Consider the following 14,071-nt stretch of genomic DNA (forward strand, 5'->3'; position numbering starts at 1 on the left):
TGATTTTAAGTTGACTGTGTTGGATGTGTATGACATCGTGATAGTGTCACAAAAACACTCTAAAATAAGGCTCACTTTAGAGGACGTGACCACAATCACGCTTTTTCACTTTTGTAATACAGTCTGTCGTTTTTGATACTGGACCCCAGATATTTAAACTCACCCACCCTCAGTCCCTCTGCTCCTCACAACTTCACTGTTACATCTGTTTCCCTCTCATTTACACACATATTCTGTCTTCCTTCTACTAACCTTAATTAGTCTTTCTCCAGAATACACCTCCACCTGTCCAGGGTTTCTTCCACCTCCTCGCTCCTTAATCAAAACCAGTCCACCAGTCAATGACTTCAGGTACTCCTGCCATTGTTCACACTGTCCCAGTGATCCTCATAACATAGTGCTGCATTTGCGTTGGTGCTTCTCTCATCTCTGCCACCTCGTTCTCCGGATCCTCCCAGCTTTTACACGAGTTGACTTACTTGAAGTGTTCCTGGGCAGTACCACCTGTTTATGGCCCCAGGTGTGGTGGTATTACTTTAGAGGCCTGGGAAATATCCCCCAGGGATTTATTGAACTCTTGGGCTAGAATAACCCATCAGAACCATGAGATGAAGCAACGCTTTTACACAGGTGTAACCATTTGCTAACTGCAAATTTTAACCATGCTCCAAACTGCTTCTTAAAGTCTGGTACTTACCTTATTTTTGTTGTCCCCTAGTAACCTTGTCAAGCCATCACTCAACTCACCTGCAGCTCAAATTCTTAGGACACTAGTCTCCACAGCAAGACTCATTGTTTTTAGCTGTGCACTCCCCCACTCTGGATCAATTCCTCCACCGCTTCCACCTGCCTGTCTCCCTTGGATCTTAGGAAAAGCAAGGTTGGAACCTTCTCACTCAGGGGGAGGCCAGTCACCTCCCCCCCAGAGCCTTACATGCTCCACCTGCCAAGTAAGACTCAAATCCAGTCTTCCTCCCTTCACCAGTCTCAGCTCCCCTTGCCTCTTCTCTAACCAATCTCTCCCTTTGTTTACAGTTTCTGACTCTCCGCCAAGCTTCTCTCCCTCGTGTCACTGTTTAGTCCTGTGTTTAGCAATTAAGCGTCTGAAAACCCATATTGCTGTTTCCAGTGTTTAGAATCTGTTCTTGGGTCGACGTCTACGTACTGGCCTTTAGGCCCTTGTGACAGAGATGGAGGACAGAACAGGGTGCAAAGCCACCAGTGAAGGTCCACACAGCTGACGAGCTTCTGACGAGCGAGTGGGGTGCAGATCCAATAATTACCAAAATGGACAGAATGATCTGGCAGAGATTCACTGCCACAGCTGGTCCTTAAGGTAGCAGTCTCAACATGGATAATAGCTTGCAGGTGTGGGAGAGAATAAGCTTGGAAGAGCAGCTCTGCCCTAAGGTGGAGTCAGAGAAGGAGCCGCTGAGAAACCATTTCAAGTTATTTATTAGGGGGGTCATTTGTTGAGATTTTCCTCCAAATACTGTAGGGTCTGTAACCTACAGCATGAAGTGCCTTGAGGCACGATATAAGCAGAATGAAGTACATATGACAAAAGAAAGCTACAATTGTTCAAAAAAAGTTGGAACAGTTGGAACGCAACTTCTACACAAAAACATTCAAAACAACCATCAAATGAAAAAAGTAAACAACTTGGATAACTGTGATGAAAGCTAAAAGACAAGTGATGTTTTACAAAATCGGATCAGACTACTGTGACAGGAAGATGACTTCTGAAATGACCTTTTTGATAACCAATCAGCAGCATTTTACAGGTTAAGCTAAAACAATCCCACCTCCTTTTCTAGCTGAAATATGAAGAACGCCTCTAGCAAAAGACATTGCCAAGATGATCATGGTATGGATTACACTGAGTTTTCTTCATCGAGGGTGTAAGTGGTTTTTCATTATTCTCTATAATAATTTTCTTAACTTTTATAGAGGAAGTAAGCGCTTTTTTTATTTTCACTAATAATTTTCTTAGTTGAAACTCTACATACTAAAATTAGAATTAATACAATTATCATTTAGATTTTTCTTTTTGTTATTGTAACACTTTTTCTATTTCTTTTTCTTTTTCTTCAGATTCTCTGGTCCCAGTAAAAACCGTTCAGCTTGGTGAAGCAGCAACATTAACATGTGCTTTACCCATTAAAGAATTCGGCAGTACAACAGTCCACTGGTACAAGCAGAGTCCTGGAGATGGTCTTAAATTAATTGTGACATTGTCAAAATCAGCACCACCTGAATATAGTCCTGAATTTTCTAGAAAGAGATTTAATGTGGAAAATGCTAATAATGTTTGCAATCTGACCATTCTGAAGACAGTCCAAGAGGATGAGGGAATCTATCACTGTGGAATAGCTGAGTGGTTGTATCCCATTCAGTGGAGTGAGACGTATTTGTCAGTAAAAGGTAAGACTGAGCTATTTTTACAAACTTTAAAGTTTCTACTATAAGCTTTAAGGCATCTTTGTATCTTTTGTAATACACAGGAAATACTCAGATGAGATCAAACTATACTGTTGTTCAGTGGCCTACAGTATTAGACCCACTCCAACCAGGAGAATCATTGACTCTACAATGTTCAATCATCTCTGTCTTTGGCAAGGCAACATGTCCAGAAGATCTTAGTGTCTTTTGGTTCAGAGCCGGATCAAATAAATCTCATCCAAACGTCATCTATACTGATGGAAATACACATGATGAATGTGAGAAACGATCTGAGACTCAGAAGAGATGTGTTTATCGCTTCTCTAAGAACATCAGCTCCTCTGATGCTGGGACTTACTACTGTGCTGTGGACACATGTGGGGAGATATTATTTGGAAATGGAACTAAACTGGATATTCACGGTACGTGTACCATTGATCTGTTCATTCGAATATTTAAAAATGTAAGTGTATAGACCATAATTAGTATTTGGGTGTAAAATTTCACATTTATAGGAATCTAATCAGTAGGTTGACTTTTACTCATCTGTTACTGTATTTCTTTTCTTTTGTTATTGTTCCAGGAGACTGTACGTGGTCACAGGGTGCCAGAACAGTTATTCTTCTGCTGTGTGCTGTCTTGACTATATGTCTGATTGTTATAGCTGTCCTAATTTGCATGTCAAAGAAAAACAGCAGGGACAATTGTGAAGGTAATATAAGTTAATCATAGCTATCCCATCAACAAATTTAAATAAAAAGTTATAGCTGTCCTCATCAAGAAAAACATTAGTGATCATTTCTCAGGCAATTAAAGTTTACCACAGTGTTTTTGTGCTTTAATTATTTTTAGCTAAAGTTTTGCATTTCTATTAATATTTATCTATATATTCCATAAACAAGGTGCTGTTCCACAGAAAAGATTCAGCGCTCAGAAAAATCAACAGGTAAAGCTTGGATTATCTCTATAAAATAATCAAAATTTATTGGTGTTTAGCATTCAATATTGCTAATATTTTTATTTATCTTTTTCCCAGAATAAGGACACGTGGTTGTTTTCTGCTGCTGTCTTTACCATGATGAAAGCTAACAGAGGTGCATTAAAAGGTGCAAAAGCAGTGAAGATGCAGAAGATCAACATGACTTGCAAGACTTTAGGGCTGGATCACTGAATTAGCTAACCTGTTTAGCATCACTTGGTATGTGATCACCTAGCTGATGTTGGCTTATCCTTAATGCCTATAAGCTGCAGTGCTCAGTATTGTATCCATACTGAATGAATCTTATTCTTTCAATGTTCACACAGGATCAGCCAGAAATTACAACATTCTTGTCTAATCTGGCCATGAGTGGTAGTGATGATCTCTCATCTCATGCCATCTCCTTTCAGCCTGCTGTAAAGAAAAAAATCCTCCAAATACTTCAAAAAACTAATTAAAACAATACATGTGATGAGATGTGCAGCTGCATAATATACATAATATACATACTTTCCCGTGCTCCCGTTTCCCACATTTCTTTATTTTTATTACAACAAAGTTACAAATTTTATTTGATTTAAATAAAATAAATGAATATTTCTATTTTATTTTTGTGGTCATGGTTATTATACTGAGGAAATGCAACTTTATATCCCACCTGCATTTTTTCTACATGTAAAGGCACTTTATCCAGAGTAACCGTGTATCAGAGACGTTTACAGATTTCAACATTAAAAACGATCAGTGGTTTTAAGAACCTTACATTATAATCTGTATCAAGACAAAAAACTGCAGCAGTGAGCTTATTGTATGATTTATTGTACAAATTTGGACCAGTCTTTATCATACAGAATTTATTCATATTGTAAAAATGTCTCCAATTATGTAAATAAAGAAAACATTTGCCAAACTGTTGTCCAAAACAAATGTCTGTTGTTTTGCACCTTTTTAAAGTCAAAGGCAAAAGACATCCTGTAATTCAGTTGGTAATTCTAAATTGCCTATAGGTGTGAATGTGGACGTGTAGCGCTATGACTGATTGGTGACCTGTCCAAGATGTACTCTTCCTCTCACCCTATGACAGCTGAAATAAGCTCCATCCCCCATGTGACCCTAAGCATAAGCATAAGCATATGGATAGAAACATGGAACTTAAGAAGAAGTTCTCTCCCACATGAGCTGATCTGAGTTTTTAGAAAATAAAAAGTATTTGCACTGGGGAATGGTCTCCAAATATTAAACTGTCTTTTTGTTAGCAAAAGTTAAAAAGGTCAGAGCATCTGTTAATGGAAGCTTTCTGCCCTTGGCTTATACAGAGTGTTGCTGGTGGTCTTTAACAGCAGTGTACACATAGTCTTGCAGTGACTCTCTCCTCTTCTTCCCTCTTTTTACACTTGTTGCAGAGAAATCCACAGATGAATAGGTCATAGGCTGAAATGACACATATTTCAGATTTCATGGGTGGAGAATCAGGATCAATTTAAATGAAATTATTGAGATTATAATTATTAATAAGTTATTATATTATTATATTTAATTTAAGACTTTGCAATATTTCATAGTCAGTGGTGCTGTTTATCTTGTAACTTTATTCCAGTTTATTATATAGTGATATTGGAACAAGTTTAACAAAATGGCTAGATTATAATATATAACTTATATGCTGTGAGTATGATATTATGCATGCCCTGTCCACAAGACATACTGCAGCATGTCCAAAGGTATATTTACCAAAATCTTTGCTTGATCCACATTTGACACATCATGTCCAAAATGACTGGAGGCATGCATTTCCCCTTTAAAGAGAAAAGGTAAAGGAGTTTTGAATTTTTGAGTTTACATATGAGGAATATGGTTACAGCTGTCATTACACTGTTTTATTAAGGGCCACTTATAAACAGACAGAATGCATCTAGTGGTTGGGACCTGGATGTGGAGTGAGTGAGGTGAATCCAGGAGCAGACACAGGCAAGGAGACAGAAGTGAACTTTAAACAAAAGGCGAGCCTTTATTATGGCTGATACAAGGTGGCGGGACAAAACAGCAAGGACAGTGGCTAAACTCAACTATAAACAACAATGACTATGACTGTGACGACTGTGACTGTGACAACAGGTAACACAGACGACGCAACCCTGAACACAGGAAGACGGAGGACTTAAATACACACATGAGGCTATCAGGGGATTAGGGTTGCACCCTGTCTCCTGTCCTGTTTGTGACATTTTACTGACAGGCTTTTAGAAGGCAATAAAGTTCTTTTGGCTTAACTGGAATGATGTATTCAGCATGTAATGAAACAGAACGTGAAATGGCCAGGATACCTGGAGTGTAAGGCCTTTGTGGATTCCTTACTTAGGGTTAGGAGAAATTTGCTGACCCAAGTTGGCAAGGTAACTTGCTAAGGATCTTTTCTATAACTGTTGGGAAGGTGGAGCAGCCCATATATATATATATATATATATGTATATACATATATGGGTGTGTGTGTGTGTGTGTGTGTGTGTGTGTGTGTGTGTGTGTGTGTTAACCTACCTCTGCAGCGCTCCTTTGTTGTGCTCCTTTGTTTTATGTAGAAAATAAGAATGGCAATCACAGAAACACAGCAGGCCAGCAGTACTCCAAGAACAAGGACAACAGGTTCTAATTCAGGTCCTGGTTTGTGGGCTGATTTTTATGGAAATTGATCATATTTTTTTTATACAGACTATTGGGAGTTATGCTCGTTTATTCGAAATCAGTCTATAACATATTGGTACAAATATTGATTTACTGATTAAATAAGTAAAACAATTTTCTAAAAAAAAAAAAAAAGCAAGCTAGTTTCTGATTTAAATACAAATGTTCACTACATACGTGTCTCCACTTGAGTTCCTTTACCAAACAGAATCTTTCCACATGTGAACACAGCACAATAGTAAGTCCCAGCATCAGAGGAGTTCTGTATAGTTTTGGACAGCTTGTAGACACAACTTCTCTTCACATCTTCAATTCTGCTGTTCCTGTGAGTGTTAATGATGTTTAAATCAAATCCTTCTGGTCCAGCTCTCAACCAATACACTGTGTGTTCATCTGGACACTGGACAGCAGTTTCTTTGTTCTCCGAGAGAAGTGAACAATTTAGTGTCACTGAGTGTCCCAGAAGAACTGATGCCCTCTGTGGACTTTGTTTCACATAGACACATTTCTGGTCACTGTGATCTGTGAATCAGACAAATTCATAACATGAACTATTTTTAGTTAATTAAAAATTGAAAGTGATCAGTGAGACTGACAGATTAAAAAAAAAATATTTTACCATTCACAAACAAGAATGTTCCTCCACTGAACATAGGAGAGTAATCTGTTCCAGTCTGACAGAAATACGCTGCTTCATCCTCTTTACTGACATTTCTGATAGTTAGAAAATACTGAGATGCCTTTTTTATAACTGTGAAACGTGAATCTTTGAATTCCTCAGAAATAGTGCTTTGGCCACGGATGACTTTGGCAACAGTTTGGACCAAATGTCCAAGAGGCTGTTTATGCCAGTAGAAATTTTTAATTCCCATCTCAGAGACATTACACACTAAAGTAACATTGTCACCAGGTTCAACAGCAGTCAAAGAAATCGGTGGAAGAAGGTCAGCAGTCAGAATCAGGGCTGTGAAACAAAGGAAAATGAGAATAGTTTCAACACTACTGGACAATATCAATGTAATTACTCTTAGAAACATTAGTACACAACTATGGCTAAGATATATTTGAGTTTCAGACACAGCACATTACAAACAGAAGATTTGCATCATGTCTTTCACACTGAAAAAGAACTGCACTTACCTGGTGTAAAAAACAGAATGAAAACAGTCAGTTTTAAGCTCATTGTACCACAGCACTCTTGCCTCGTGCTAATGTTCTCTTCTTGCCCAAATGGAACATTTAGTCACACGGTGAGGAGTGTTTCTAAAGTAGAAACAGGTCATTGGCGGAAATGTCAGAAATTGCCTTTTGCCTATTTAGTAAAAATACACATAGGTGTGTGTTAGAAGTTATCACTGCCTTTATTCTGACTACTTAAAGAATGGCAGAGTTAGTGTTTTTGTAACAGTTTGCCCCACTAAGCGTTTCACCCCTCCTTGTCATTTAGAAGAATGCAGATTTTTGGTACTTCTGCATTTACTTTTCACACACAGACATTATACAGTCCATGTGCCAAATTCTAAAACCATGAGTTTAGAAAGAATTACTGCATGAGAACTTTTTCCCTTTATTTCAAAGATTAAAGATGATTTCAAATTAGATATCTCATTTAATACTTACAGGAAAAAAAGAGGATTTCTCGAGCACTGTGAGCTACTTTGCATTTGTTCACTTGTGAGGTTGAAGAAAAGTGTCGAAGCTTCAGGGGACAATAAGAGGAAATGTATCCAAAACCACACATTCTCACCTCACACTTTCAAAAGGTGTATAGGCCACATATGTAAGTTTGTAAGTCTGTAAGTCTGAGTTCAGCCCTGTCTCTGTGTGAAGTTTATATGTGTGACTCTATGGGCTCAAATTGTGGTCATAAATATTTTGTACTTGTAAATCAAATGTGTAGTTGTGAACTGAGTTTTGTAACCTTGCAAACCAAAATATCTGAAAATGATCTGTTTGTGTATCTGTAGATGAGAATTAGTGTGTGTGTAAAAAAAGATTTGTGTTTGTAAAACATATTTACACAAGTTACAAATTGTTTTTGTTAAGATCTGCTTACAGATACAAAGCAAAAAACTACCTATAAAACTCTGGACTCAAATTCCCTGCTTATGTGTGAGTTCAGCTTGCAAGTATGAATTTTGACCCGATTTTTCTTCCTTTCAGCTGATTGGTCAATGTCATGTCAATCACAAATTTAACAATCCAATCAGACAACAGGTGGGTTTGGCTGTCGGTGGGGTGCTTTACTGAGCTTCAGGTCCTGGTAGGGTAATACGATTTGAAGTTGGAGGATCTCTATATGAGATATGATATGAGTAAGCTTGGAAAGGATAAAGTTGTGCTATACAAATGGTCAGAAATACCATTATTAATTTAGTATTACTTTAACACAAAGTCAGGGCAGACCTGGGACCATTGCTGTGAGTCACACTGCACAGCATAAAGGCCCTTTCACATCACACATGGCATGCCCTACGCTCACTGCTAACTAAGAGCGAAGGATCCAAAATTCGTTGTGCTGCCTGCTGAGCTTTGCTTGTATGTCATTTTTTTGCAGCCGCTCTACCTGAACTAGATGCGCCTGCTCCTTGTCGTTTTAAAACATTTATCTCTCTGACTTTATATCCTCTACAAGAGTTTGTGTGGTATTATGTTCATATGTTTAATAAAAACATGTATCGCACTTAGCTTGCTTGCTTATGTAATAGGGGAGACCGGGGATAGTTGTAACGTGGGTCAGTTGTAACACTTCCAATTTCTCCAATCAGGGCTAAGTTTCAAATAATGTGATTCGTCCGGTGCATGCCCAATTCAGTTCTGCTATCACATGTGAAAAATCAGCACATTTTGTCAAACACAGACAATTTAACACGAAAAAAAGTAATTTGTATGCCAAAAAGTAAGTTTTTCTAATTTATTTCAATTTCTAATAGCATTATCTGCTTTGCAGTTAAACTCATCAAACTTAAATTATGTTATTTGTATGTCTATGGGGATATATTCTGTGTAGGTCTTTAGTGCTACATAAATGGCTCTAAGTGCATTCATGTGTTGAATAAAAAAGATTACATGTTAATGTTTTGTCAGTACCCTTATTTCATTGTGTTACATTTCACCCCAGGATATGTTACAACTAACCCAGACTATGGGGTTAATTGTAACATTTCACTCTTTGTGTTTGAGACCATACCATGCAATGGGTAATTGTGCTGCAGAGAAAATAGCTGCACTATTTAATAGCAGAGACATGTAAATACTTTGCATTAAATTTTCAATCCACTACCTTAAAACAGCTCCAATTTACAGACAGAAATGTCAAAAATGTTACAACTATCCCCGATCTCCCCTATTGTAGTCAAATGATGTCTTGGGTTTTTTTTCTGAAAACAAGGCTAACACCATCATAAATACTGAACTAAAAACAAAACTGAATGGAAAAAATGCTAAAGTTGTATATAGACAGTGTTTAACTTTTGAAGAACCAACGAGTACATGTTTTTTAAAGAGGCAACAAGAGGCGTCAGTTAGTTAAAATCCTGAATACTCTAATATGTATATAAATCCCTGGGACAAGGCATGAAACACTGTGCCATTATTTATTTAACAGAGGCACACCCTTACTGCTTCCACGGGGATTAAAGAGCAAGTAGCAGCCGGGTAATGCTAATCAAATACACTTAGTTGATCATAAGCCATCTCTGCAAAAACAAAAGTTTTAAAAGTTTGGAGGTATTTTTAGTGTGTGAACACAATGCCAAGGAAAAAGGCCATTCCCAGACAATCCCATCATTCTATAATGAAAAAGATTATTCACAATGTCGTGTGGATAAATGAAACAAAAGTACAGATGTATCATCATAATGCACAATGTCACATTTGATGAATAACAAACAAAATATATTAGAATGAGGTGAGGTTAACCTGTGCATTTTCGTTCAATTTTTGATACATAAATCATGAAATTGTGTAATATACCATGAGTTGTTGTTCATCTGAGACTGTATTTAATACATTTTAGAAAATGGTAACAACAGAGTATTTATTATCTCATGATATACAAAAAGCTTAGAACTGAAAGAGATTTCACATTACTGCAGGTTTGTCTTTGCCTTGTCAGACAAACATCTTTCATTTAACTGAAAACTGTCTTATCTTATCGAGCTTTTTATGTTTAATGTGTGTGAATTAAACAACACAAAAGAAATACTAAACAGTAAACATGACTGGTGGTAGTCATTGGTGTTGTTTCATGTGTTTATGTAGGAAATATAGTTGATATTTCCACTGTGGTAATATATTGAACAAGAAAGCAAAGGAAGGCCAATCAGACTGATCTAAAATTGTTCCCTCCCACATTACACGTCTATTTTAAAGCTGGTCATATCATGATATGCTCCAATGTGAATGTGTTTTAATAAGAAAATGATGGTCCTATTTTATTTACTGCTGACAGCCAGAATGGGGGGTAAGTGTGTAGAAAAGACGTGTTGCAGTTATATTTAAAGTACCATGCATATTATCATGTTCTTACAGTAATTTAGCACGTGGCAGACGGCAGTTTATCTTTCTTGTTTATAATATTATTTGTTTACAAGTATCGTAACTTTATTTATTTATTTTTTTTTTTCCCAGGTTGCTCAAATGATCACAATTTTGTGACAAAGACTGTTGATGTTGGACAAAATGTGACACTTTCGTGTATTCGCCAGCGCACACTTTTGCACCGGGAAACATTATTTTGGATCAGACTTGTTTCTGGAAACCAGTTTGAATTCTTGGGAGGAACATTCACCTTTGATTATGACGATGTTAACAATACGTCTCATATTACAGTAAAACAAGAACCTGGAACCTTTATTATGCAAATCAGTAAAACTAAACTAAGTGATACTGGTTTATACTACTGCATAAAAGTCAGACAGCTTGCTATGACCTTTTTGGAGGGAACATTTCTGACCATCAAAGGTAAAAAAAAGTCTATGTGTTTTATGCATCTAATTTAATATTTTTCAATTCAATGACAGCTCAATAAAGTTCATTTATTTATTTATGTTAATCTTTTTCAAAAGGTCCAGAACCTGATGTCATACAAGTGCGATCTTCTGATCGTATTCATTCAGGAGACCAAGAGACTCTGCAGTGTTCAGTCCTCTCTAAGTATGAGAAGAAAACTTGTCTGGAAAATCCCAGTGTGTACTGGTTCAGAGCTGGATCAGACAAATCCCATTCCATTTATGTTCATGGAAACAGTGGTGATGAATGTGAGAGGAGTCCTGAAGCTCCCTCACAACGTAAATGTGTCTACAGCTTCTCAAGGAATGTCAGCTCCTCTGATCCTGGGCTTTACTACTGTGCTGTGGCCATATGTGGACAGATCATTTTTGGAAATGAATCAAAACTGGACATTAAAGGTAAACGTTACACTTTTGTATAAAATACATAAGTTAATATCAGTAAAATATAATTGATTTAATTGATAATGTTGCCAAAATAATGGTTGTTTTAATTTTACAGCAGCCAACATGTGGGACTTGCAGACGGCCAACACAGCTCTCTTTATGTTATGTGCTGCTTTGGTTACAAGTCTGATAGTTATAGGATCCCTCATTTATACTATCAAGGAGAAAACTTGTGATTGTTGGAATGGTAACAGATGTTTTTCCTTACATCAGTCGATCATTATTGTTTTACTTTCACAGGTTTACATTATAATCTAAATTAGCCTATCATATCATTATCTCTCTTTGTTTGACTAACAGAAGCTGGAAGATCCAGTAGTGGTCAACAGAGAAGTTGGCAGGTAAAGTGTATATCTAAGACTTGAAAAGGTTTCATACTTTTTCTCGTGGCATTTGTAATTAACATCTAAAATCTAAGATTTTCTCTCTCTCTCTCTCTCTCTCTCTCTATATATATATATATATATATATATATATATATATATGTGTCTCATATTTTTCCACAGAGAGCTGAGGACTCGGTGACTTATTCTGTGGCAGTCTTCACCATGTGGAAAGCTGAGCAAAGGCATGACAGAAAGGCAGCAGACTGACTCATGTCAGTGCTTGGCCAGATATTTCACACATTGTATATTTACCAACTAGAACTTTAATTTTCTGATAAATTGTGGGAAAGCTAGCATTTAGCTGTCACCTCTGCTTCTATTTTACTTCTGAAATTGGTAGTGTAATATTGTATATTAGATACTATGTAATATTTTAAAATCATGCCATAGTCTGTGTGCTATTTTAATTTTATGGGGTAATTCATTCTTGCATTGGTTTTGAAGTTCCTTCTTTCTGTTTTGAGGAGCTTTTGAAAGAGTATGTATGTTTAAGCTTTATTTACCTTTGTCTGATATGTATGTTTAACAGTATTGATCTTCAGTGTAAAACATTTTCACTAAATGATAGCGATCCACATTGGTGTCTTCTTTCCTTAAAATTAAAATATATCACAAAAATAATGATCTAATAATGTTAACTATATTACAGATTTGCTTTCAGATAAAAAACAAGTTCTTCTTATTTCATTTTTACATGCAACATTATTTAAGCACTCCGAGTGCTCAGGTGAAGTAGAAAAGCACAGTAGAAGAAGCACTCCATTTAAGAACCAGTCCATATTTCTTCGATTGTATTGTTTTTATTTTGTTTCTATCATGTTTAGGCTAACTGCAGATTTTTTATGTTTGCTTACAGCAAAAACAATACATTACTTTGAGATGCTTAAATAGCAATACTAGGTTATGACTTACTTTAACCCTACAAAGCTAAATAGTCTGTTACAAAAACAGTTGAACTATGACCAAAATTAATTTACAAATAATTAAATGTATCATATCCATCAAGGTTTGTTGGGAAAATGATACACTTGGGTGAATAACAAATATACTATATAGAAGTGGGTTATAAGTGAAATGAAAGGGATTTTTGCAACACTATTTGAGAGACTAGTATTTTTGAATATTGCTCTGTCTATCACTTTAATCCACTTTGTAATATATCATCCAGTGTTGGAGTAGGCAGGGCTAATAGTAGCCACTGTGCAAAAAGATTCCTGTTGCAGACATGAGAACTTTGCCTTCGAATTTGCGGTTAATTTATGAAAGGGTTTATTTACATAAAATTATACTAACAACTTTTCCAAAGTTTAAACAGTGACAGAGTCAGAAACAAAAGTCAGAAAATATCTGTCTCCCAGGTGAAAACCGTGAGATCACTTACCTGATTAGGCAGACTTTTCTTAGTTCTTACACTTCATTATCTTTGAAAATAGCATTTGGGAGCTGTACACATGACAGCAGAAAATTACACAAAGGGGATAGATGGTGATTTCAAACAGTGTGACAAGGACAAAGCATCAGTATGTGTGACACTGTGTGGCATGAGTCTTTATGTGTGATGGAGAAATGCACTCCTGGACACACCTGTTGTGGCATGACCAACCACAGAGGTGGTTTGAGACATTGGTAGGTGTTGATATGAGGCCGAGAGACACAGTTCTGAAACTGTAAAGGGGTGAGTTTAAACATGGTCTTTTATTCAGTGTAATTCAAGGTGCTTTACATTGTAAGTTAAAGGCTCCACTACATTAAAACAAAATCCCAACAATCAATGCCCTAAGAGCAAGCGGCAGGCGACGTGGAAATGACAAATTTCCATGTAACAGGAAGGGACCTCTGTCAGAACCAATCTCAGGTCGAAGCCGTTATCCAATCTGACCTGTATAAACGTTTTGGGTAAAATTTTAAGCCTAATCTTAGATTTAGAGAGAATGTCTGTCTCCTGAATCCAAAATGGTCATAATGGAGTGTGTATAGGTGAGACAAACTAAATCCTAAGGATGCAGAAAGGTAGGCTCAAATAATAAAAAGCCAGTCAGTTGTTTTCTGCCTGATGAAAAAACCCTGAATAAAGAAAGCAATTCATATGAAATCTAAATAAGGCATGGGGTTAAATCCTTTTATAG

At 36.7% G+C, this 14,071-nt stretch overlaps 3 protein-coding genes across 6 annotated transcripts; 2 read left to right on the forward strand and 1 right to left on the reverse strand.

Moving 5' to 3' along the window:
* Nucleotides 1-1,221: 1,221 nt before the first annotated feature.
* On the forward strand, nucleotides 1,222-3,628 carry LOC102078277 (immunoglobulin superfamily member 3-like). The gene is made up of 7 exons (XM_013270322.3): nucleotides 1,222-1,336; nucleotides 1,818-1,901; nucleotides 2,095-2,424; nucleotides 2,505-2,864; nucleotides 3,026-3,154; nucleotides 3,345-3,388; nucleotides 3,479-3,628. Exons 2-7 carry the CDS (start codon nucleotides 1,859-1,861, stop codon nucleotides 3,611-3,613), a joined length of 1,041 nt encoding a protein of 346 aa, XP_013125776.1. The 5' UTR covers nucleotides 1,222-1,336; nucleotides 1,818-1,858; the 3' UTR covers nucleotides 3,614-3,628.
* A 1,082-nt stretch (nucleotides 3,629-4,710) lies between these two features.
* Nucleotides 4,711-7,972, reverse strand: LOC100701177 (uncharacterized). 2 transcript variants are annotated; one of them, XM_019362082.2, is made up of 7 exons: nucleotides 7,721-7,972; nucleotides 7,241-7,363; nucleotides 6,720-7,064; nucleotides 6,278-6,622; nucleotides 5,957-6,088; nucleotides 5,153-5,217; nucleotides 4,711-4,852 (listed from the first exon to the last, which is right to left on the reverse strand). In XM_019362082.2, exons 2-7 carry the CDS (start codon nucleotides 7,281-7,283, stop codon nucleotides 4,730-4,732), a joined length of 1,053 nt encoding a protein of 350 aa, XP_019217627.2. In that variant the 5' UTR covers nucleotides 7,284-7,363; nucleotides 7,721-7,972; the 3' UTR covers nucleotides 4,711-4,729. The 2 variants fall into 2 exon arrangements, with proteins under 2 accessions (XP_019217627.2, XP_025766152.1); XM_025910367.1 differs by having other exon boundaries at nucleotides 7,241-7,412.
* A 2,541-nt stretch (nucleotides 7,973-10,513) lies between these two features.
* LOC100700898 (signal-regulatory protein beta-2-like) lies at nucleotides 10,514-12,520 on the forward strand. 3 transcript variants are annotated; one of them, XM_025910385.1, is made up of 6 exons: nucleotides 10,514-10,565; nucleotides 10,733-11,065; nucleotides 11,170-11,511; nucleotides 11,615-11,746; nucleotides 11,860-11,900; nucleotides 12,066-12,520. In XM_025910385.1, exons 1-6 carry the CDS (start codon nucleotides 10,523-10,525, stop codon nucleotides 12,150-12,152), a joined length of 978 nt encoding a protein of 325 aa, XP_025766170.1. In that variant the 5' UTR covers nucleotides 10,514-10,522; the 3' UTR covers nucleotides 12,153-12,520. The 3 variants fall into 3 exon arrangements, with proteins under 3 accessions (XP_025766170.1, XP_013125777.2, XP_025766173.1); XM_013270323.3 differs by having other exon boundaries at nucleotides 11,618-11,746; XM_025910388.1 differs by lacking the exon at nucleotides 11,615-11,746.
* Nucleotides 12,521-14,071: the final 1,551 nt, after the last annotated feature.

Source organism: Oreochromis niloticus, linkage group LG2 (assembly GCF_001858045.2).
Source record: "Oreochromis niloticus isolate F11D_XX linkage group LG2, O_niloticus_UMD_NMBU, whole genome shotgun sequence".
Lineage (NCBI taxonomy): Eukaryota > Metazoa > Chordata > Actinopteri > Cichliformes > Cichlidae > Oreochromis > Oreochromis niloticus.